Source organism: Silene latifolia, chromosome 2 (assembly GCF_048544455.1).
Source record: "Silene latifolia isolate original U9 population chromosome 2, ASM4854445v1, whole genome shotgun sequence".
NCBI lineage: Eukaryota > Viridiplantae > Streptophyta > Magnoliopsida > Caryophyllales > Caryophyllaceae > Silene > Silene latifolia.
Genome location: NC_133527.1, coordinates 145414356 through 145432886, shown reverse-complemented (window position 1 = coordinate 145432886; position 18531 = coordinate 145414356). Strand labels below are relative to the sequence as shown.

The window sequence follows — 18531 nt, the reverse complement described above, 5'->3', positions numbered from 1 at the left end:
AGGCGCATCGGGTGCTGCGTCTTCTCCCGGGGTTCGTCCCTGTCCGGGTAAAAACCCGACTTAAGCCGCGTTTGTTTTTCATTTCAAAAAACAAATATATTTCTTTTCTTCAAAAACTCAACCAATTCCGACCAAATTCCGTCAAAACTTGATTAAATCTTGCCATAAATCATGACTACAAGGTATGTGTCTTGTACTTGCTTTATTTTGCATTTGAACTTTGATTTTGGGTCGAAAATTAGGGTTTATATACCCATTTATTTCGAAAATTTGGGGCTTTCGCCTCAGATGGATTTGTCTCCTGAAATTGACATTATAAATGAGTAATTGACCATGTTAGGAATATAACCATGTATTTCTTTCGAATTTTCGTCAAGTATTAAGGATTTAAGGGCGAAATGTGACGGTCTCTCTACTAAACCGTAAAACCCTTCGAAAATGGCCCTATGCTAGTCCATTTTTGATGAAACTTGATGTTTTGGAACCCTTGAGTAATGGGTAAACTTGCTATCATGTCGGATTTTCAATTTGTGACAGCTTCTCCGGGACACTTTTGTATGGCATAGTTGCTTTTGTAGCGAAATGCTGCCGAATTTTCGGCTCAAACCCACAACTAGGCTAGAACTTAGACCCGTCTTGACTTATACTACCACATGCGGTTAGGCTTTGGAAAATTCTGGCCAAATATGGCTAGAAAGGCCGCTTTTAAACGCTTGAAAATGTTTGAAAATTCTTAGCATCGCTTTGTTTACTTTGATTTTGCAGAGGACGTTCCTTCTACGTCGGGAAGAGACCCCATGGACACTGGCGTTGACCCTTCCACTTCTACGGGAGCGACCCAGGAGATAGAGGAGGATACAGAGGAGGAGGCCGCGCGAAGGGCCAATGTAGGATGAGGCGGCCGTCAGCTCGCAGGAGCGCCTAAGTGGGCCGAGAAATGGGATGGTAGACATCTCATTTGTGCGGCGGAGAGTCACATGTCGTACAGGATGGCGAGGACTGGAGCATGGTAAGCTTTCAGCTTGTCACTTCCTTATTTATTTATTTCTTACACGTTCTATGCTTAAGAAAACTTTCTTTTGAATTGACGCAGGAGGCTGGGAACATGAGGTCCTTCTCTGGTTAGAGGACGATGATGGACGCCTTCGGGAAGCTTTCGGACGAGGAGAATTCTATCATCGAGCAGAGAGCCTTTAGTGTCTTGGTACGAGGCTGGAGGGAGATCAAGGAGAGGAAGATTCGGGCTAACATCAGCCTGATTCGAGCCTTTCTTGATCGATTCTAGGACATGACCTCGATTTTATATATGCCTTTTGGAGAGATCGGGGTCACTTTAGAGGACCACGGCATGATCTCGGGTCTGCCGTGTAGAGAGGAGTCGTTGGTGGCCATGAGAATAGATTCGGCCGAGGTGAGGAGTCTGGTTGGCTGGAACCTGGCTGCGGATGCGACCAAGGTTCCTGGTTTGGTGCCGAGTACCTACGTCGAGGACTACTTCGGCGGCAGGGTTCCGGCGAGAGTGAGGATGGATGGACGCATTGTACCTCCACCACCTTGTACTGCTGAGCAACGGGCCCGTTTGTGATGGTGGTGGTTCTTGTCTTCGATTACCTCGGAGACAAGGGGAAGAGGCTGTCGACGAAGCTTCTCCGTTTCTTTCTGACTTGAGTAGCCTAGGTCGCTGGGACTGGGTTACTCCTAGTTTTGCGGTCCTCACACGTTACATGAGGGCCATGGTTCGTCCGGAGTTGATGGAGAAGGGGACTTCTCCTGCCACTATTGGTCCTGGACTCCTCTTGGAGGTATGATCCTTTCTTGAAAATATGAAAGATCATTTTTGAAAATATGAAAGATCATTTTTGAAAATATGAAAGATCATTTTCGTAGAGAATAATTTGTAATCATTATTATTTTGCCTGCAGGCGTGGGTGTACTCTTACATTCCTGGCTTTGCGCCCACGAGGGCGGCGGACGTACCGAGAGCGTATCCCATCGTTATAGACTGGATACTGTGTCGTCAGAAGAGCCAGCGGTCTTCTTACGATGTTTGTCGGAGGAGCGTGAATGCCATGAGTTTATATAGCGTAAGTGTCTTTTGATCTTCATTTATCTTTCTTTATTTAGAGATGATCATAGGAATGACCCCTCATTTTCTTGCTTTAGTGGGTGTCCCGGCCTTGGGAGAGCTACTCTAGGGCTCCAGCCTTTGTGGCTAAGGTTCTCTGTCCTTGGAGTTCGAGTAGGTTGCTGTTGACGACACCCATGGGGCATGTGTGGTACTTGGGTAAGCATTTGACTCGGCAGTGCTCTCGCGACGCTTTTACAGTTCCCATCGACCCTCCACGGACGATGTTTAGGGAGCCTTCAAAGGCTGAGAGGATAGCTGACCGGGCTGGCGCGAGTGGTGACGCCCTCCTCCTCCATGGTGAGGAGTACGCTGAGTTTATTCGCCGGAGGCTAGAATACTGGCCGATCGTGGTAAGCATATTTACCGTTTACTTGTCTTTGATAAATCTGATAAATGATGAATGATTAGCAAATAATGAACTACTTGAGTTTTGCAGAAGATCGAGATTGCGGGCGTCGAGCTCCCAGCTTTTCCAGAGACGTTGGAGTACACTGACTCGGGGGGTATGACGGTGATCTCGGATATCCAGGACTTCAGTGAGGCGGTGACTAATGCTGGCTTGGACGAGTGGCAGCATTACGTGAGGAGGGTAAGCCCTCAGCTTTGGCTCTCTGCTTTATTACATAGGAATGCATTTGCTTGAACTTTCTCTGTATTTTAATGAAGGTGGCACCGTCCAGGCACATGGAGTTGTGGAAGATGGCCAAGCGGCCGCGAGCTACATCCATCGAGGCCCTTAGAGGTGGCTCGGGGCGGCAGGTATGAACCTTTTGTACCCGTCTTTTATTTTTTATTTTTATTACCTCCAATTTTGCGAAGTGAAGTAACACTCCATTTTTCCATTTATCTGTGTAGATGGAGCGTGACCTGGTGCAGTCCTAGGGGAGACGGCCCGTTTGTTGAGAGAGCTCAAGGCCAGAGACGCTGAGATTGCTGCCCTTGAGGCGACAGTGGCTGAGCTGAGGGGTCGTCAGGATTAGTTTTCTGACTTATGTTTGTACATTTATACATTTTGGGTGTCTTTTTTGGGCAAGAGCCCATACTTTGATGTACATTTTTTTGCATTTTGGTTGTATATATGGCGGCCTGTGTGCCTTTGCTGCTGGGTGCTCGTTGTATCTGCAGGTTAGCTTTGAAAAACAAGTTTGGCATATGACGGTTTACGCCGTCATGCTACCGAAATTCACGTAGAAAATCACAAGCAAAGCATATAGCAAAAGGAATTCATGTAGAAAATTAAATTAAATAAATGACCTAAATTAGCGCGAAAAAATGGAAAATGAAAAAAAGTGCCCGAAAATGGACAAAATGACGCGACCAGACAGTAGGGAGGGCTACCCCCTAAAAAAAATTAAAAGAAATGTATAAGTGTGTCATAAACATTTTGAAAAGAGGGAGTGAAATCCCGAAAAAAAAAATTAAGAATGAGTAAGTGTGCGTATTTGGCGAAAATGCTGATTTTGCCTCGAAAAGCTAACCTGTAAAAGATTAGGAAACATAAATATGGCAATTAATCGAAATTACCGAAATAAGCCCCTATAAGAATAGGAAACTTTAACTAAAACAGATTAGGAAAGATCTCGTGGCTGTCAAACGATGAAGAGAGCTTGGGGAAGAGGCGCAGCAGAAGCTGCGATCCTTCGAAGAGACGCAACTGCTGCTGCGTCCTTTCTCCAGCTAGTCCGTTCTTTGACATAAATTAGGAAACGTCAAATAGTATAAATAGAGACCTCGGTTGAGCTTCTATTCTCACAATTCTACCTTCCTTGACTTCGTCTTTTACATAAAACCTCATATATCGTCTCAAATTTTTCCAACAAAAATATGGATGCCTTTGAAAATCACATTAAGGAGTGGACGAATGAATTTACGAATATGGAGAAACACGACATGAGTGCTTTCAATTTAGGATCAATTATAAGTTTGAAGCTGGTGAAGGTAATTAGGCCCTTTCTGGATGCCTGTCTTGAATATTAGGATCCTAATTTTCATGTATTTGCCTTTCTGGGAGGCGAAATTTGTCCCTTACCTGAAGAAATTGCTGTGGTTGGAGGATGAGATGCAGAAAGTGTTCCGGTTATACCCCATAGCTCTCAAGGATATAAAAATAAATTCAGGGATTTGCTTGGATTGACCAAGGCTAAGATAGACCGTCTTGTGACCAAAAGGTGTCCGTATGTTCGAATTTGTCGATCGATTTATAAATAGAGAGGACCCTACTATCTCCTATGTGGCGATGCGCAGAGCTTATGGATTTTGCCTTCTTCATTGTTATGTCTTTCGAGGGCATGTGGACAAGGAGATGAGGGGTGACCCTCGATTTCTAGGCATAGTGGAGCAAATGGAACTGCGCAGGAGCGCAACATGCTTGATTCTAGGGGAAACCATTCTAGGATTGGGTAATAGGAAGGCGAACCGCGAGCATCCTTATCTTGGGAGTCCTATTATTTTACAGGTAAGAACTCGTTTTCTAGTCTTATTAGGTCGTTTTTTTTTTTATTTCCGTTCGTTTTTTTTTTGGGCGGTTTTGGGATATTGACTCCCGTCCCCTTTTTTGCAGATCTGGCTGATGGAAAGACTGCGGTTGATCGAGCCCCCAGTTGACGTGATAGGATATCGCTCCCGATTAATTGCGATAAGAACGAGGCTATATATGGTGGACTTCAGTCGAGTATGCAATTATTAGGAAAATAGATTGAAGAGTGAATATGGGCCCTTGATTAGGTGGATAGTGCCGTGGTGGCATCTCAGATCGGTGACTGGAGTATCGTCTTTGGATCCGACACGGTCAATTCGCGTTCCTGGCTTGGAATTCATGATCTATACTTTTTCGGAGAGACTGATGAGGCAAGTGGGCCTAAGACAGAAAATTCCGAAGCTAGACACCTGATACCCGTCGTTGTGAGTACCAAAGATAAAATTTATAATTCCTATTGAGACTAACCTAGGCTAGTGGCAACAGGGTCGAACCACAAGGAGGCAGCTGTAAATTCTAGTTGATTTATATCTAGTCTAAGGTAACAATTGTGGGGGTTGAGTTGAGATGGTCTACAGCTAACAGTAAATAAAGACAATAAACTAAAAGACGGATTAAACAGATAAAGGAAGGGGTACTAGGATGATCGGTTCATTATAGCTTCAAATGGCAAAACTAAGTCGGTCCGAGTCAACACAGTGAGGCGGAAATAAAGAGGTCCTCTCGGTCCACTCTTAACAAATAGCATCTTTCGATCTCGCTATAGGTCCCTAATGTCACTAATACTAACTTTCGTCCTGAAAAGTGACTAACGGTCTAAACTATACCTATCTTTCGATCTTAGCACAGTTTAGTCGATTTAATTGATGGTCAAACAACTTTCCCTATCTTTCGATCTAATGGGTCACCATAAATTAGGTATCTAATCTGTCGCATGCATTCGATTCGTTAAATACAACATTAAAACAATTAAAACGAAAACAAAACCCTACGAGGTCAGTCGATCGACCTACAATGTCAGTCGATCGACCAACACGCGAAACAGTCCGTGTATAATCTATTGCCGCCTATGCCATAAATCGCCTACATCCTAGCACTATAGATTTAGCTACTTATGCTAAGGGTAAAAACAACATTAAAACTAATAACGATTACTGAATTCATGCTTAAAGTAAATAACAAATAGCGATAATACGATAATTGGCTTTTGGGATACTAACTAGCAAATCTATACTAATGATGAAAATAGAACAATAAACTGAAATTAGGGCAGAAAGAATACCGAGATTTCAGAGGAAAGATTAAGAACAAGAACAGAATTCCAATGCTAAAACGATGTTCCAAACCCTAATTACTCGAATGAACAAAAACTGGAAGTTACTGTATGAAACTTAGATAAAAACTTCGATGCTAAACTGAATGTTTTATGTTACGTTATATAACAAATACGTAACAATTATTATCGAAACCTAAAACTTAATGGGCTTCAAGATTCACGGTCTTTCAATTCACGTCTGGAATAGCAAGCTGGCCGATCGATCGATAGATCGGTCGATCGATCGCTCTCTCAAAGAAACAAGAGCTTCGAACCCGAACATTGGTCGATCGACTGAAGGTGATGGTCGATCGACCACTTGAGTTGCTACTTGACTTCTCAAAACACGTGGACTTGTCTTTTGGGCCTTGGATTGCGCACCAAGCTCGTTCCTTAAGTGATTCCTTTACGTCAAATGCAATGCAGATTACTCGGGGACGGATTTGGCTTGATTTTCCCGTTGAATTCTTCACATTTCTGCAATAATGTACAAAATACGGAAGTAGACGGAAATAGGGAGAAATGTAGCATAAACTACAAGAATGAGCTCTGAAATGCGTGTAAAATGGGATGTAAAACATCATATAAAAGACACGCATCAACATCGTCCCTCAGACTGCCTTGGCGCATACTTCGGAGTCTTGTCGAGAGTGGGCAAATCGTTGGGCCCAAAGGAATATGTGGTTCATACCCGTTCCGGTTGGCTTGTTATGGGTATCTGACTCGTATCTGCAGTGGAGGAAAGCTGGCACCTCCGAGGAGCATGAAAAGCTAAGGAAGTACGAGCCCGTAGACTACAAAATCCGCGAAGTGGCAAAGGAGAACAAAAAGTACTTAAATAAGGAGGAAGAAGAGGCTGGATATCGGGTCGTCCGTCCGTCGAAGAAACCAAAGAATGCTCCTGCCGAGAAGAGATGGTGGTGGATTAAAATGAGAAAGCTAGACCGCGAGAACGACCATTGGTGATTAGGTCGGAAATAACGCAAGAGCGTCCAGCTCGTGGTCGAGACAAGAAATGTGACAAAGGCAAGGGGAAAATGGAAGAGTAGTCTTGGTCATTTTTAAATAGCATTTTTTATTATTTGAGTTGTAATAAATGGCGGGGGTTTTAGAATCCTAGCCTAGCATTTTATTTTTCAGTATTTTTAAATTATATGTATTTACACTACTATAGATACAGGCTATAACAACGGTCAAAAACCGTTGTTATATAAAAAAGCGGACGTTGTTAAAGCGTCTGTTGTTAAAGGTTGTAACAACGGTTGGTTTATCTAAGAAACCCGTTGTGAAAACTATTAACAATGGTTAAAAACCGTTGTCGTTACGAGACATTCGTTTTGGAAAGTGTGACTAATTTTTGGTGGGAAAGTTATAACAACGTCAATAAGAGATAATAAAAGAAAATTTATTACCAGATCATTTTTACTGAAAAAAAAACGATGTTTAACCTAGAGATAGAAAGAGAAAGTGCAAGCCGTCAACTCTAGGGTTTTACGTTAACTGAGATTTCTTAATTACAATGACTAAGAAATCTAATCAAAACAAAAATTCTAAACATCGCAGTTCAGCAAATAGGTTTGATGTATTAAGTCCATTGCAGTCTGAGAAACAGAAAGTTATAGGGAAGCTAGATGTTGAGGAGGGTCCCAAGCAGAAGAACGTTCATGATATCACTGGTATTCCTGCTTATGATCTGGAGGATGGTTTCGTTGAAGATGTGGAGGAGGAATCTGCATCTGAAAATGAAATTTTAGAGGAGGAAATTTGGTACCAGAGGCATGGGAGAAAGATTATTCAAATGATAGATGATAATTCAGATGACTTACTCCAATTATCCAATGAAGATGTTGAGGAAGAACTGAGCTATTGGAAGCAGGCTGTTTATGGTTTCATTGTTGGGGGAAATCCACCATGGCAAGTGATGGAAGGTTTCCTGAAACGTATATGGAGTAAGTATACTGTGGACAAAATCTCTTTTCTTCCAAATGGTGTCTTTTTGGCAAGGTTTAATACCGAGGAAATACAATAGGCTGTGTTGTCAAGTGGATACTTCCTATTTGACAACAAGCCTTTAGTTATCAAACCTTGGCAACCAGATATAGAATTGACTAAAGAGGAGGTTAAGCAAGTACATGTTTGGATCAAATTGCAGCAACTGCCACTAAAATTTTGGAGCAAAAGTTTACCAAAAATTGCGAACTTGGTGGGCAAATATGTTAAGAATGACTCTGCAACTGAAGCAAAAACCAGATTAGGTTTTGCTAGGATTATGGTGGAGTTACAGTTGGGACAGAAGTTTCCAGGAAAGATACAATTCCTAGATGAAAAACAAAAACTCATTGAAATAAAAGTTGATTATTAATGGAAACCAACAGTGTGCAATTTGTGTAATCAAATAGGCCATGAAAAAGATCAGTGTAGGAAGAATAAAGGAAAGCAGACACAGAAAGAGGTACCTCAGAAGGTTTGGAGGCCAATACAAAAGGCGTCTCCAAAGTCTCTGAATGGGACACACCTGCAACCTGTTATAAATAGAGAAGCAATAAAAATGTCAAATGCTGATAAAGAAGCAGCACAAGTGTCATGTTCTGATATCTTAACAGTTCAAGTGCAAAGTGATGCTCAGGATTCTGAACTAACACCTCAGACTAGCCCAACTGTGAGGAGTTCAGGTTCAGTTTCCCCTATCAAACATATTAGGGCAACTAAGCAGGGTACTGGACATATAAGTTTATCTCTTCAGACTACCCTTGCGCCCATGGAGGACCTTGGTGAGCACAGCTCACCTTCCACAAACAGGAAGGGAGTTGGAGATGATGGTAATGTTTCCCCTATCTTTAATCAATGATTATATGATTTTGGAACGTTAGGGGGATGAACAGGGAGGGTAAGCAAATTGTTGTAAATAGTTTTTTACATACTAATAATGCTGGGTTATTTGGACTCATTGAACCTAAAATAAAGCCTGCCCAGTTGAATAAAACTATGTCCAATGTGTTTAGGGATTGGAGCATATCTACTAATTCTGCTCAGCATCATGGTGGGAGAATATGAATTCTATGGAAACCTACTATGTTTAATGTGCAATTTCTAGAATACAATGCTCAATATATACATATGCTAGTCACTGAGAAAGTAAAACAACAACAATTCTTCTATACTGTTGTGTATGCTTTCAATGGAGTTAGTGAGAGAGAATATTTGTGGGGAAATATGAGAAGACTTGCCAATCTCAGCCAGGGCCCTTGGGCGGTTGGAGGGGATTTTAATTGTGTTCTGGTGGATAATGAAAGACTGGGTGGAACTGTGCCTACTAATGCTTCTGAACCTTTCCAGAACTGCTTGGATGATTGTAATCTAATGGATATTCAAGCCCTTGGGGCCTATTATACTTGGAACAATAAACAGCCACCTGAAACAAGAATCTATAGCAGGTTGGATAGATTCCTTGCTAATCAGGAGTGGATGACTAGTTATCCTGAGTTGTTTGCTAATTTTTTGCCTGAAGGGAATTTTGATCACACACCTTGTCTTGTGAGTACAACAATAACGGGATCCAACAGACATAGGCCTTTCAAATATTTCAATATGTGGAGCTCTGCTCCAGATTTCCTCACCTGTGTTCATACTGGTTGGAATCAGAGAGTACTTGGGACTAAAATGTACCAAGTAGTTAAAAAACTTAAAGCTTTGAAGCCAATGCTCAAAAAATTGAATGGCACTCTTTTTTATGATATTGAAAATGCAGCAGATTTAGCTCAGACAAAGCTCATTCACATTCAGCAGCTACTGGTGCACAGCCCTGGGAATGAGGATTTAGTGAGGCAAGAATATGAGACCAATCAATCATCTAAAGTTCTCAATCAGGCCAAAATGGAGTTTCTAAAGCAAAAAGCCAAGGCCCATTGGATTCAAGAAGGGGATTGCAATTCTTCCTACTTCCATGGTGTAATTAAGGCAAGAAGAAACAAGAACTATATCAATTAAATTCATGATCACAAAGGAGTCCTGTATACAGATGAGGTGGGGATTCAAGAGGCTTTCCTGGACTATTATCAAATGCTGTTGGGGTCTAACAGTCAGACAACAAAGGTTAGTAAGGCCATTGTTCACAAAGGAAATATTTGCACTGATCAGCACAGACAGAAACTGTTAGAGCCTATTACTAAAGCAGAGATCAAGGAGATAATGTTTCATATTCCTAATGATAAAGCTCCTGGGCCAGATGGGTTTTCAAGTAAATTTTTTAAAGACTCTTGGGACATTGTGGGAGAGGACATTTGTGGAGCTGTTATGGATTTTTTTGAAGCAGGAAGCCTATTAAAACAGGTGAATGCTACTACTATCACTTTGATCCCTAAAGTGGATAGACCTACATCAGTCCTATAATATAGACTCATTGCCTGCTGCAATGTTATCTACAAATACATTTCCAAAATTCTATGCAACAGGTTAGCTACCATTTTGCCTGATATTATTTCTCCCACTCAAGGGGGGTTTATTCAAAGGAGAAGCATCATGGAAAATATACTCATTTGTCAAGATATCATTAGGTTATATGGAAGGGGGGCTGTCTCTCCTAGGTGCTTGTTCAAAGTTGATCTTCAAAAAGCATACGATACAGTAAAATGGGTTTTCCTTGAGCAAATGCTTAAAGCTATCAAGATTCCAGAGAAATTTAGAGAGTGGATAATGCAGTGTGTTACTACTGCTAGCTATTACTTAAGTTTGAAAGAAAACATGTTTGGTTTCTTTCAAGGGAAACGTGGCCTGAGACAGGGTGATCCTCTTTCCCCTCTTTTTTTTTACCATTTGTATGGATTACCTATCCAGATTAATGTCATATACCACAGCCAATCAAGAGTTCAGATTTTATCCCTTATGCAAGCCCATGAAACTTTCTCACTTGCTTTTTGCTGACGATTTGCTTATGTTTTCAAAGGGGGATGCACCTTCCATGATGACTATCCTAAGAACTTTTGCTACTTTTTCCAAGTCTCCAGGTCTTAAAATGAGTCAAGGTAAAACTAATGTCTATTTCAATGGAGTAAGGTCTGAGTTGAAGAAAGATATTCTTCAAGTGTCTGGTTTTATTGAGGGCAAGTTAACCTTCAAGTATTTGGGGGTGCCTATAAAAACTACAAGACTTAATGCCTCTGATTGCAGACCTCTACTTGATAAGATTATGAGCAAAATCAGGGGACTAGGTGCTAGAAAACTGTCATATGCAGATAGATTAGTACTAGTTAAAGCTGTCCTAAAAACCTTCCACAACTACTGGGCATCTATGTTCATTCTCCCTTCAGGAATCATTTATAGAATTGAATTCATCTGTAGAAATTTTCTATGGGATGAGGGAGTGGATTACCTAAGAACCCCTTTGGTTTCATGGGAGAAATGCTGTAAGCCTAAGGAAGAAGGAGGACTTGGTCTGAAGAATGATCTACTTTAGAATAAAGCTGCGGTTAGAAAATTGGTATGGTGGATCACAACCAAGCCAGATAGCCTCTGGGTTAAGTGGATTAATCACATTTACCTCAAAGGCAAAATCTGGCATACATATGACCCGCCACCAGATTCTAGTTGGTACTGGAAAAAGATATGCCAGGTGAAAAATTTATTTGCTTCAGCGTATCAACAACAGGTATGGAAGGTTCAGAAAGGGTGTGAATATACAATCAGTAAGGGTTACGAACACATCAGAATCAAAGGATATAAGGTATATTGGCATCCTCTAGTATGGAACAAATTGAATCTACCTAAGCACAGCATGATAGCTTGGATTTATCATCATAATGCTCTGAATTTGAATGAAAAATTATACAAATTGGGGATTAGTGAGGTGGATACCTGCTATATATGCGACGACAATGTGGAAACCAGAGAGCATCTCTTCTTTGATTGTCCTTACAACTCTAAAGTCCTGGAGGAAGTGAAGAAATGGTCTCGAATCGATTTTCCTAATCGAGATCTAAAGCAACGACGATTGAGCAGGAAAGATAGTCCTATGAAAAAAGGGGCGACCAACGCCATCCTCAATGCCGCCATTTACCATATCTGGCGACAACGAAGCCTGAGCAGGTTTGAGAACAAGCTTCTCCGGCCAGAATCAGTAATGAACATCATCAAATATGAGCTCAGATCCCAGCTAGCTGGAGATAGGAGTAAGATCACAAATGTTGACAGAGGGTGGTTGGATGGTCTGAGTGTATGATCAAATGGTCCTGAAGACATGCAAGGAAGATGATTGTCTGGTCTTTTGTTTTGGAGAGATAGGGAGGCTGTGTTTGTTGTAAGAGATAAGGTTCCTATTTGCTTTTGATGTTTTTTTGATGGTTTTGGGCTGCCTGGTAGTGGGCTAGTCTGTTTTTGTTTGGGGTGAGTACGATCCAATTTATTTGGATTTTATTCACTTGTTATAACAACGGTTACAATAGAAAAACCGTTGTTATAACTAAAGACAACGGTTTTTTTTAAATAACCGTTGTTGTTGATTTAAAAAATAAATAAAAATAAATTATATATTACTAGATGCATGCATTATTACTGCCCCTTTATGCTTCCGATGCATACACTACTACAGATACAACCTATAACAACGGGTAAAAACCGTTGTAAAAACAAAAAGCGGACGTTGTTAAAGCGGCCGTTGTAGAAGGTATTTACAACGGTTTGCTTATTTAGTGAAACCGTTGTCTAAAATATTCACCACGGTTAAAAGCCGTTGTTGTTGGGTGTTCTCCGTTGTGGAAAGTGTTTCAAAATTTTGGAGAGAATAATATAACAACGGTTGTCGTATGTATAACCGTTGTTGTAACTTTCCCTCCAAAATTGTGAAGTCTTTTGACTACGGGGTTATGCTACATACCCGTTGTTGAAATTATTAGTAACAACGGTTCTTAGTTGAAGCCACCGTTGTTGTAACTTTACCTTCAAAATTGTGAAGACTTTTAACAACGGTTCTTCGTTTAAAACCTGTTGTTGAATATTATGCACGGGTATTTCTGAAAGTCATTCACAACGGTATTTTTTTATTAACCGTTGTGAAAAGTATTCACAACGGTTTTTTTTAGTAACCGTTTTTATTACGAATTCCTAATGTTTTGAAAAATTAAATTTGTTTCACGCCATTCAAAAACCTGCATATATCAAAGAAACCATATATATACCAAAGACCAAAGATAAATCACAGCTGGGTTCATCAGAACTCAATAGATTTAATTCAACCACAACAGCAGCATCATATATATATATATATACTTACAAGGAGTTGAATTTACATGAACTAATCATTCCCTAACTTCAACAAAAAATTTACTAATAAGTTGATCTAAACTCTGAGTATCATGCATTATTTCTATTTTCTAAGACGTAGTTGCCCCACATGTCTCTTACCTCGTCTATATCTATACTTGAGTACTGCTGAATCTGTTGTGACGGGTTGATTGCATACTGCGGAAAAACAAAGAGAAGACATTATGGTATATATAGCAAAGAAGCAAGCTAAGACAACATTAGCAACATCATGGTATATATAGTAGCAAGCAAGACAACATTATAGCTCTAATTTAAAAAAAGTAATAAACACATTATTAAATTACTAACCTTTTCTGGAATAATGATATATCTTCGCCTAATAATCTCCAACATGAACCGACAAGCGTAGTATCCACATTGTATGCTATCCGGTCAAGAGGGGCCTATTATTACATAAAAACAAACAGACGAGAGAAGGCTCACATAAGAATCTTGAACTTTAGGTATTGTATTAGTATTAAACACAGATTTTGCACTTAATGTTATTGTATTTGAGCACGTACCCTCGTTATCGTAATAAAATCGGGGCCAACATCGAGAATCTTTCGTGGGTTGATCCCCGCTCGTTTGCTCTTTTCTTCTCAAAGGCCCTTTTTTTTAAAAAATAAAAAAGGAGGCAGAAACTCATTTTTTTAGGGGCAAAAATGAGCTTTTTTCTATAAATAAAAATTGAAACTTAATGTTATTATAAATAAATCAGTATTATAAACTTATATATTAATCAAGCGCTTAAAAGTCTCGCTTGGTTGATGATGTAAAGAGTCCAACCAGAAAACTTTATTCTTTGTCGGCATGATGGCTGCTAACACCCAATGAGTCCTACATCAAGAGATATCATCATTATTAACAAGTACATATATTAGTTATGAAAATGCAATTGTAGGGGGAAACGTAATATTAATTTGTTTATTACCCTTTTTCATTATAAGCGCAAAAAATCAGCTTCTTGGTTGTCGCCAATTGCTGAGCAATATAATCTACCCGTTGTTCGAACGAGAAATCCGGAATAAATAAAGATAAAACATAGGGGCATAGGAATCCGTATTGATCAGATGGAATATTCTTCTCGGTGATCACTCTCAATTTCAATATCCTACATTATTACGGTATTTATTCCGGTATTTAAAACACTATCTAGTAGTCAGAATATTAGACTATGAAATTATTTATTAAGAAACTTACTTCATCCAAACAAATATGTGTGCTATATCAATCTGGTCTAGGCCAGCCCATACGGCTAGCAGATCCCATGATATAAGCGCTTGGCGCTCAGCCCCTAGAATATCCTCCTCGAGCGGAATAACTATCACTTGCTCGGTGGCTATGCGATGGTCAGCCTCCTCATGCAGTCTCATCATCGTCACCATTCTTACTTTTTGCATGTATTCCTTCCCTTTATATTGTGTGGAGTTTAAACTCCTAACTTTCAGGTCCGAGAAAGAATGAGTCTTTGATTTTGTGCTACTACCACCAGCCTACACATGTAGTAGATAATTAAAATAATAAAAAATCCAAAGGTAACATATCCTAGTTGGAGTAATAAAAATAAAAGCGTACTTAATTAAATACCTCGTCAACCTGCTCTTTCAATGATGAGGTAGTAGTAGCAGGTAAGACTGGGGACTTAGGCTTATCAGTCTTTTTTGTCCCCTACACAAAATTACCATGCTTTTTATAAATACAGACAAAATATAAATAAAGGGAGCGAGGTTAATTTTTAAAAAAATGGAGAAGTTAATTAAATACCTCATCAAGTTGTTGTCTCGACGAGGTCGTTGGCATATCTGTGGACTTAGGCTTATCCGCCAAAGCCGTCTTTTTTGTTCCCTACAAAAAAAAATAACATATAAATTTAACATATAAAAACATTCAACAATTAAAAATGTAACATATATATAAAGGTATTTCTTCTAACCCCAACCGCTTTCCGTCCGCCGAGGCGGCGAGATATCTTCGCCAAGTAGATGTGAGTTTCGGCCATTGGATGAAACTTCCAAGCGCATCTCCCAGAATGGTAATGTCGTCACGAACTAGGACAAGCAGTTGCAAGTTTTCATGGCCTGGTAAGACTATAGTTATCTCTACTTTGGTATGATTCGGCAAAAGTTTTTCGCCATGAACTACGCTTTCATTACCGCAGATTTGGTGTGCATTTCTACGAGACCCCAGCCAACACGCACATGTGGCTTTTCGGTTCTATTAGGGTCAAGAAGAATAATCGGCCTCTTGTTTACGGCTTTGAAGAATATACACTTACATTATTATATCTTTGCAAAAACGCTTCAAAGATTCAAAAGATTTTGCAAAAACGCTTTCTGTCTCTCGGCCGATTTTTGCACAACTTCAGCATTCATATAAATTTAACTAATTAAACACTTCATGCATACCTTACTAAAAACAGGAACCGACTTGAAGGGGATGTATGTTGTTTTCCATCAGCCGTCTTCTCAAGTTGCATCTCCTTTTCGGACCCATTATTTACCTAATAAAATTAACCAATTCAATGGCACCATGTCGGGTTATAGCATTAGAGCCGGCAAGAACACACCCCCTGATCTTACCCAAAAAAAAAAGAAAAGAAAAATAAGGAAGTATTAGGTACCTGATCGGCTTTAGTTGTTACAACTTCAGAAGCATTATTAGGTACCTGATCTTTCTGAATCTCGTTGACCGATACTTCCTTCTCATGTATTGCCAAGGTAGTAGCGACCTCTTGACCAATCTGTTGTACCTTATTATTACCCCCTTTAGAAATGACATCCTCCATCATCTTCACTTCTTCTTCGGAAAGCTTACCTCCAAATTCACTTTTAGTAGTACGGATGCCATTAATCAAGTCGCTTGCCAAGAATGTAATGTGTCAGCAATTTTTATCCCAACAATAACATATGAATTGAACTTAAATGAAAATTATAGAATAAATGTTACCATGTCAGCCTTCTCAGACTTAGTCTTCCTTTTCTTCTTTATCTGGGCGCTTTTCCCATAATATTTCGTTACTCCAACCTGTAACGGACGCCCCTCAAACGACCTGGATGTTCGGGTCGGCCGATCGCTCTAGCAAGAACGTCATTACGACCACTGGGAGTGAATTTCCCTTCTTCTACCTCTTTCAATACGTTGTCCTATAATATATTAAATAAACTTCAAATTATATTTGAGACTAAAATAATAAAGTTAGTAATGAACTCGTCTTAATAAAATAATGCTTACTATGTTGGCCAAAACTTCCTCATCATATTTGTCACGCGACGACCGGGATCCTTTAGGCGTGTGCCCTTCTTTATAAGTTACATGCCGATCCACCTCTTTCACTCCCTTTGCCACCTACACATTAACATGGTAACATTTATACACGTAAATGTGTATCAATGCAAGTCCAAGTGTGATTAAAAAAATAAAGTCTCACAGGGGAATAATGCATGCTACTTACGAGGTCCTCTTCTATCTTTCAGAAATCGCCGAGAACCATACCATTTCCCCTTCTTGCATGAAATGTTAGCACGATTTCTTCTGCTAACGGCCTTCAAATAATTATATAAAAGCGCAAGTAGATGAGATAATAAAAAGATTATATAAAGGACTCATTAATTAAAAAAATGATAGGTAAATCGTTAAAAGGCGAGGATATTTAACCTGAAACTTCTCAGTAGTTCTCATCTTTTTGAAAAGATCCCATTGTTCCTTCTTTATGGTGGGACACTTGTTTTCCGGTGGGCTCTTACGCATCTCCCCCGTTGCCTTGTCCACATACAACCAATCCCTAGCAACGCCACACCTCCACTGCCTGTGGACATCCGCTGCCTTATGCATTAAATACTCATCATGGCTTTCATCGGGTATAATAAAGCCTTCCTTTACATGAGCCAAGTATAATTCCGCCAATTTTGGATTCAAATTTCTAAAATCATATAAATGGATAGGCACAAACTGTCTTGTGCAAGTACCAATCCAACTGGAGAAAAGACCCGCATTTGGACCAGTAGGGAAACCCATCTCACTCCATGTTATTTGGAACGGCTGTTTAGCGGCTATAGTTGCAAGGACTTTCTGGCACTTGGTAGCACCCCTTTCACCAGGCTTATTATCACCAGGCTCATTATTCTTTTGACTTCTTTTACGTTTTTCACCCATGATAATCCTAAAACCCAAATATGAATGATATAGCTGGAAATGAACAACTTAACAACGTGCATGCAAAGTATTATCTAAAACCCTAAACCCTAATAGGAATGAAAATTTAAAACAACAGATTGAGCTTCTAAAATCCTAAACCCTAATAAGAGGAGTGAAGTAGATGATGCGGGATGATAAAGATAACAAAGAAGACGAAAAACAAACAGATGCATGAAAAAGAAACAAGATGATCGTCTTAAAACCCTAATGACGAAACACAAAATTAAAGTGAACATACCTGATGATGATGATGATAAAGAGAACGAGCAGGATGATAAGGGAAGGCAACGGAATCGGCGTCGGAAATCGGGCGACGGCGGCGGACGAGAATGTAAAAAGCGAGGAAGAGAGAAGAATTAACACAGGATACCAACGGTTGAACTAATAATGTTGTGTGTGTTTGTGTATGGCATGCTGTATGGGTTTCTAAATTAGTTTTTTATTAAGACAAACTATTGACAACGGGTGCTCAAAGAAGAACCGTTGTTATATGTTAATAACAACGGGTCAATAAAAGTCAACCGTTGTCAAAAGTTTATTACAACGGTTAAAATATACCCGTTGTAATATATTTTCACCAAATTTGCGCCAAAATGAAATATGTCAAAAAAATCATTGACAACGGGTAGAGGTACTACACCCGTTGTTGAAAGTATTAACAACGGGTAATTTAAATATAACCGTTGTTATTGTTGAACCTTTTTTTTTTTTTTTTAAAAATTATCAGTAATTCCATTACAACCAAACTGTAACACCGCATATCTAAGCTACATGATTTACCATGCCATGCAAATTTGGGAATTTTTATTTAACAATATAATGACCATTATTGATTTACCAATAAATTAAACCATCAAATTATTGGTCTGAAAATGACTCAAAATGTTGGTCGTCCATATCACTGTGTCCTGATGAACCATCTCAGGATCGGGGACATTTCTTGGATGTCATAGTTTCTTCGTTAACCCAAATACCTTCGCCATGGTCATCACGCATATAGATGCTTTCAGTGTCCTTATGATCAGTGTCAACATCGTCGAAATAAGATACAGTGGTAGAGTGATCCATTCCCTCAAAAACGACATCCTGATCATCATCACCATTATCGGATGGACTACT

The 18531-nt window shown here is 39.7% G+C and overlaps 1 protein-coding gene across 1 annotated transcript; it reads left to right on the top strand.

The window, feature by feature from the left end:
• The first annotated feature begins 10437 nt into the window (after positions 1 to 10437).
• Positions 10438 to 12133, top strand: LOC141641423 (uncharacterized). The gene is made up of 3 exons (XM_074450083.1): positions 10438 to 10666; positions 10773 to 11321; positions 11463 to 12133. The coding sequence occupies exons 1-3, from the start codon at positions 10438 to 10440 to the stop codon at positions 12131 to 12133; spliced, it is 1449 nt and encodes a 482-aa protein (XP_074306184.1).
• Positions 12134 to 18531: the final 6398 nt, after the last annotated feature.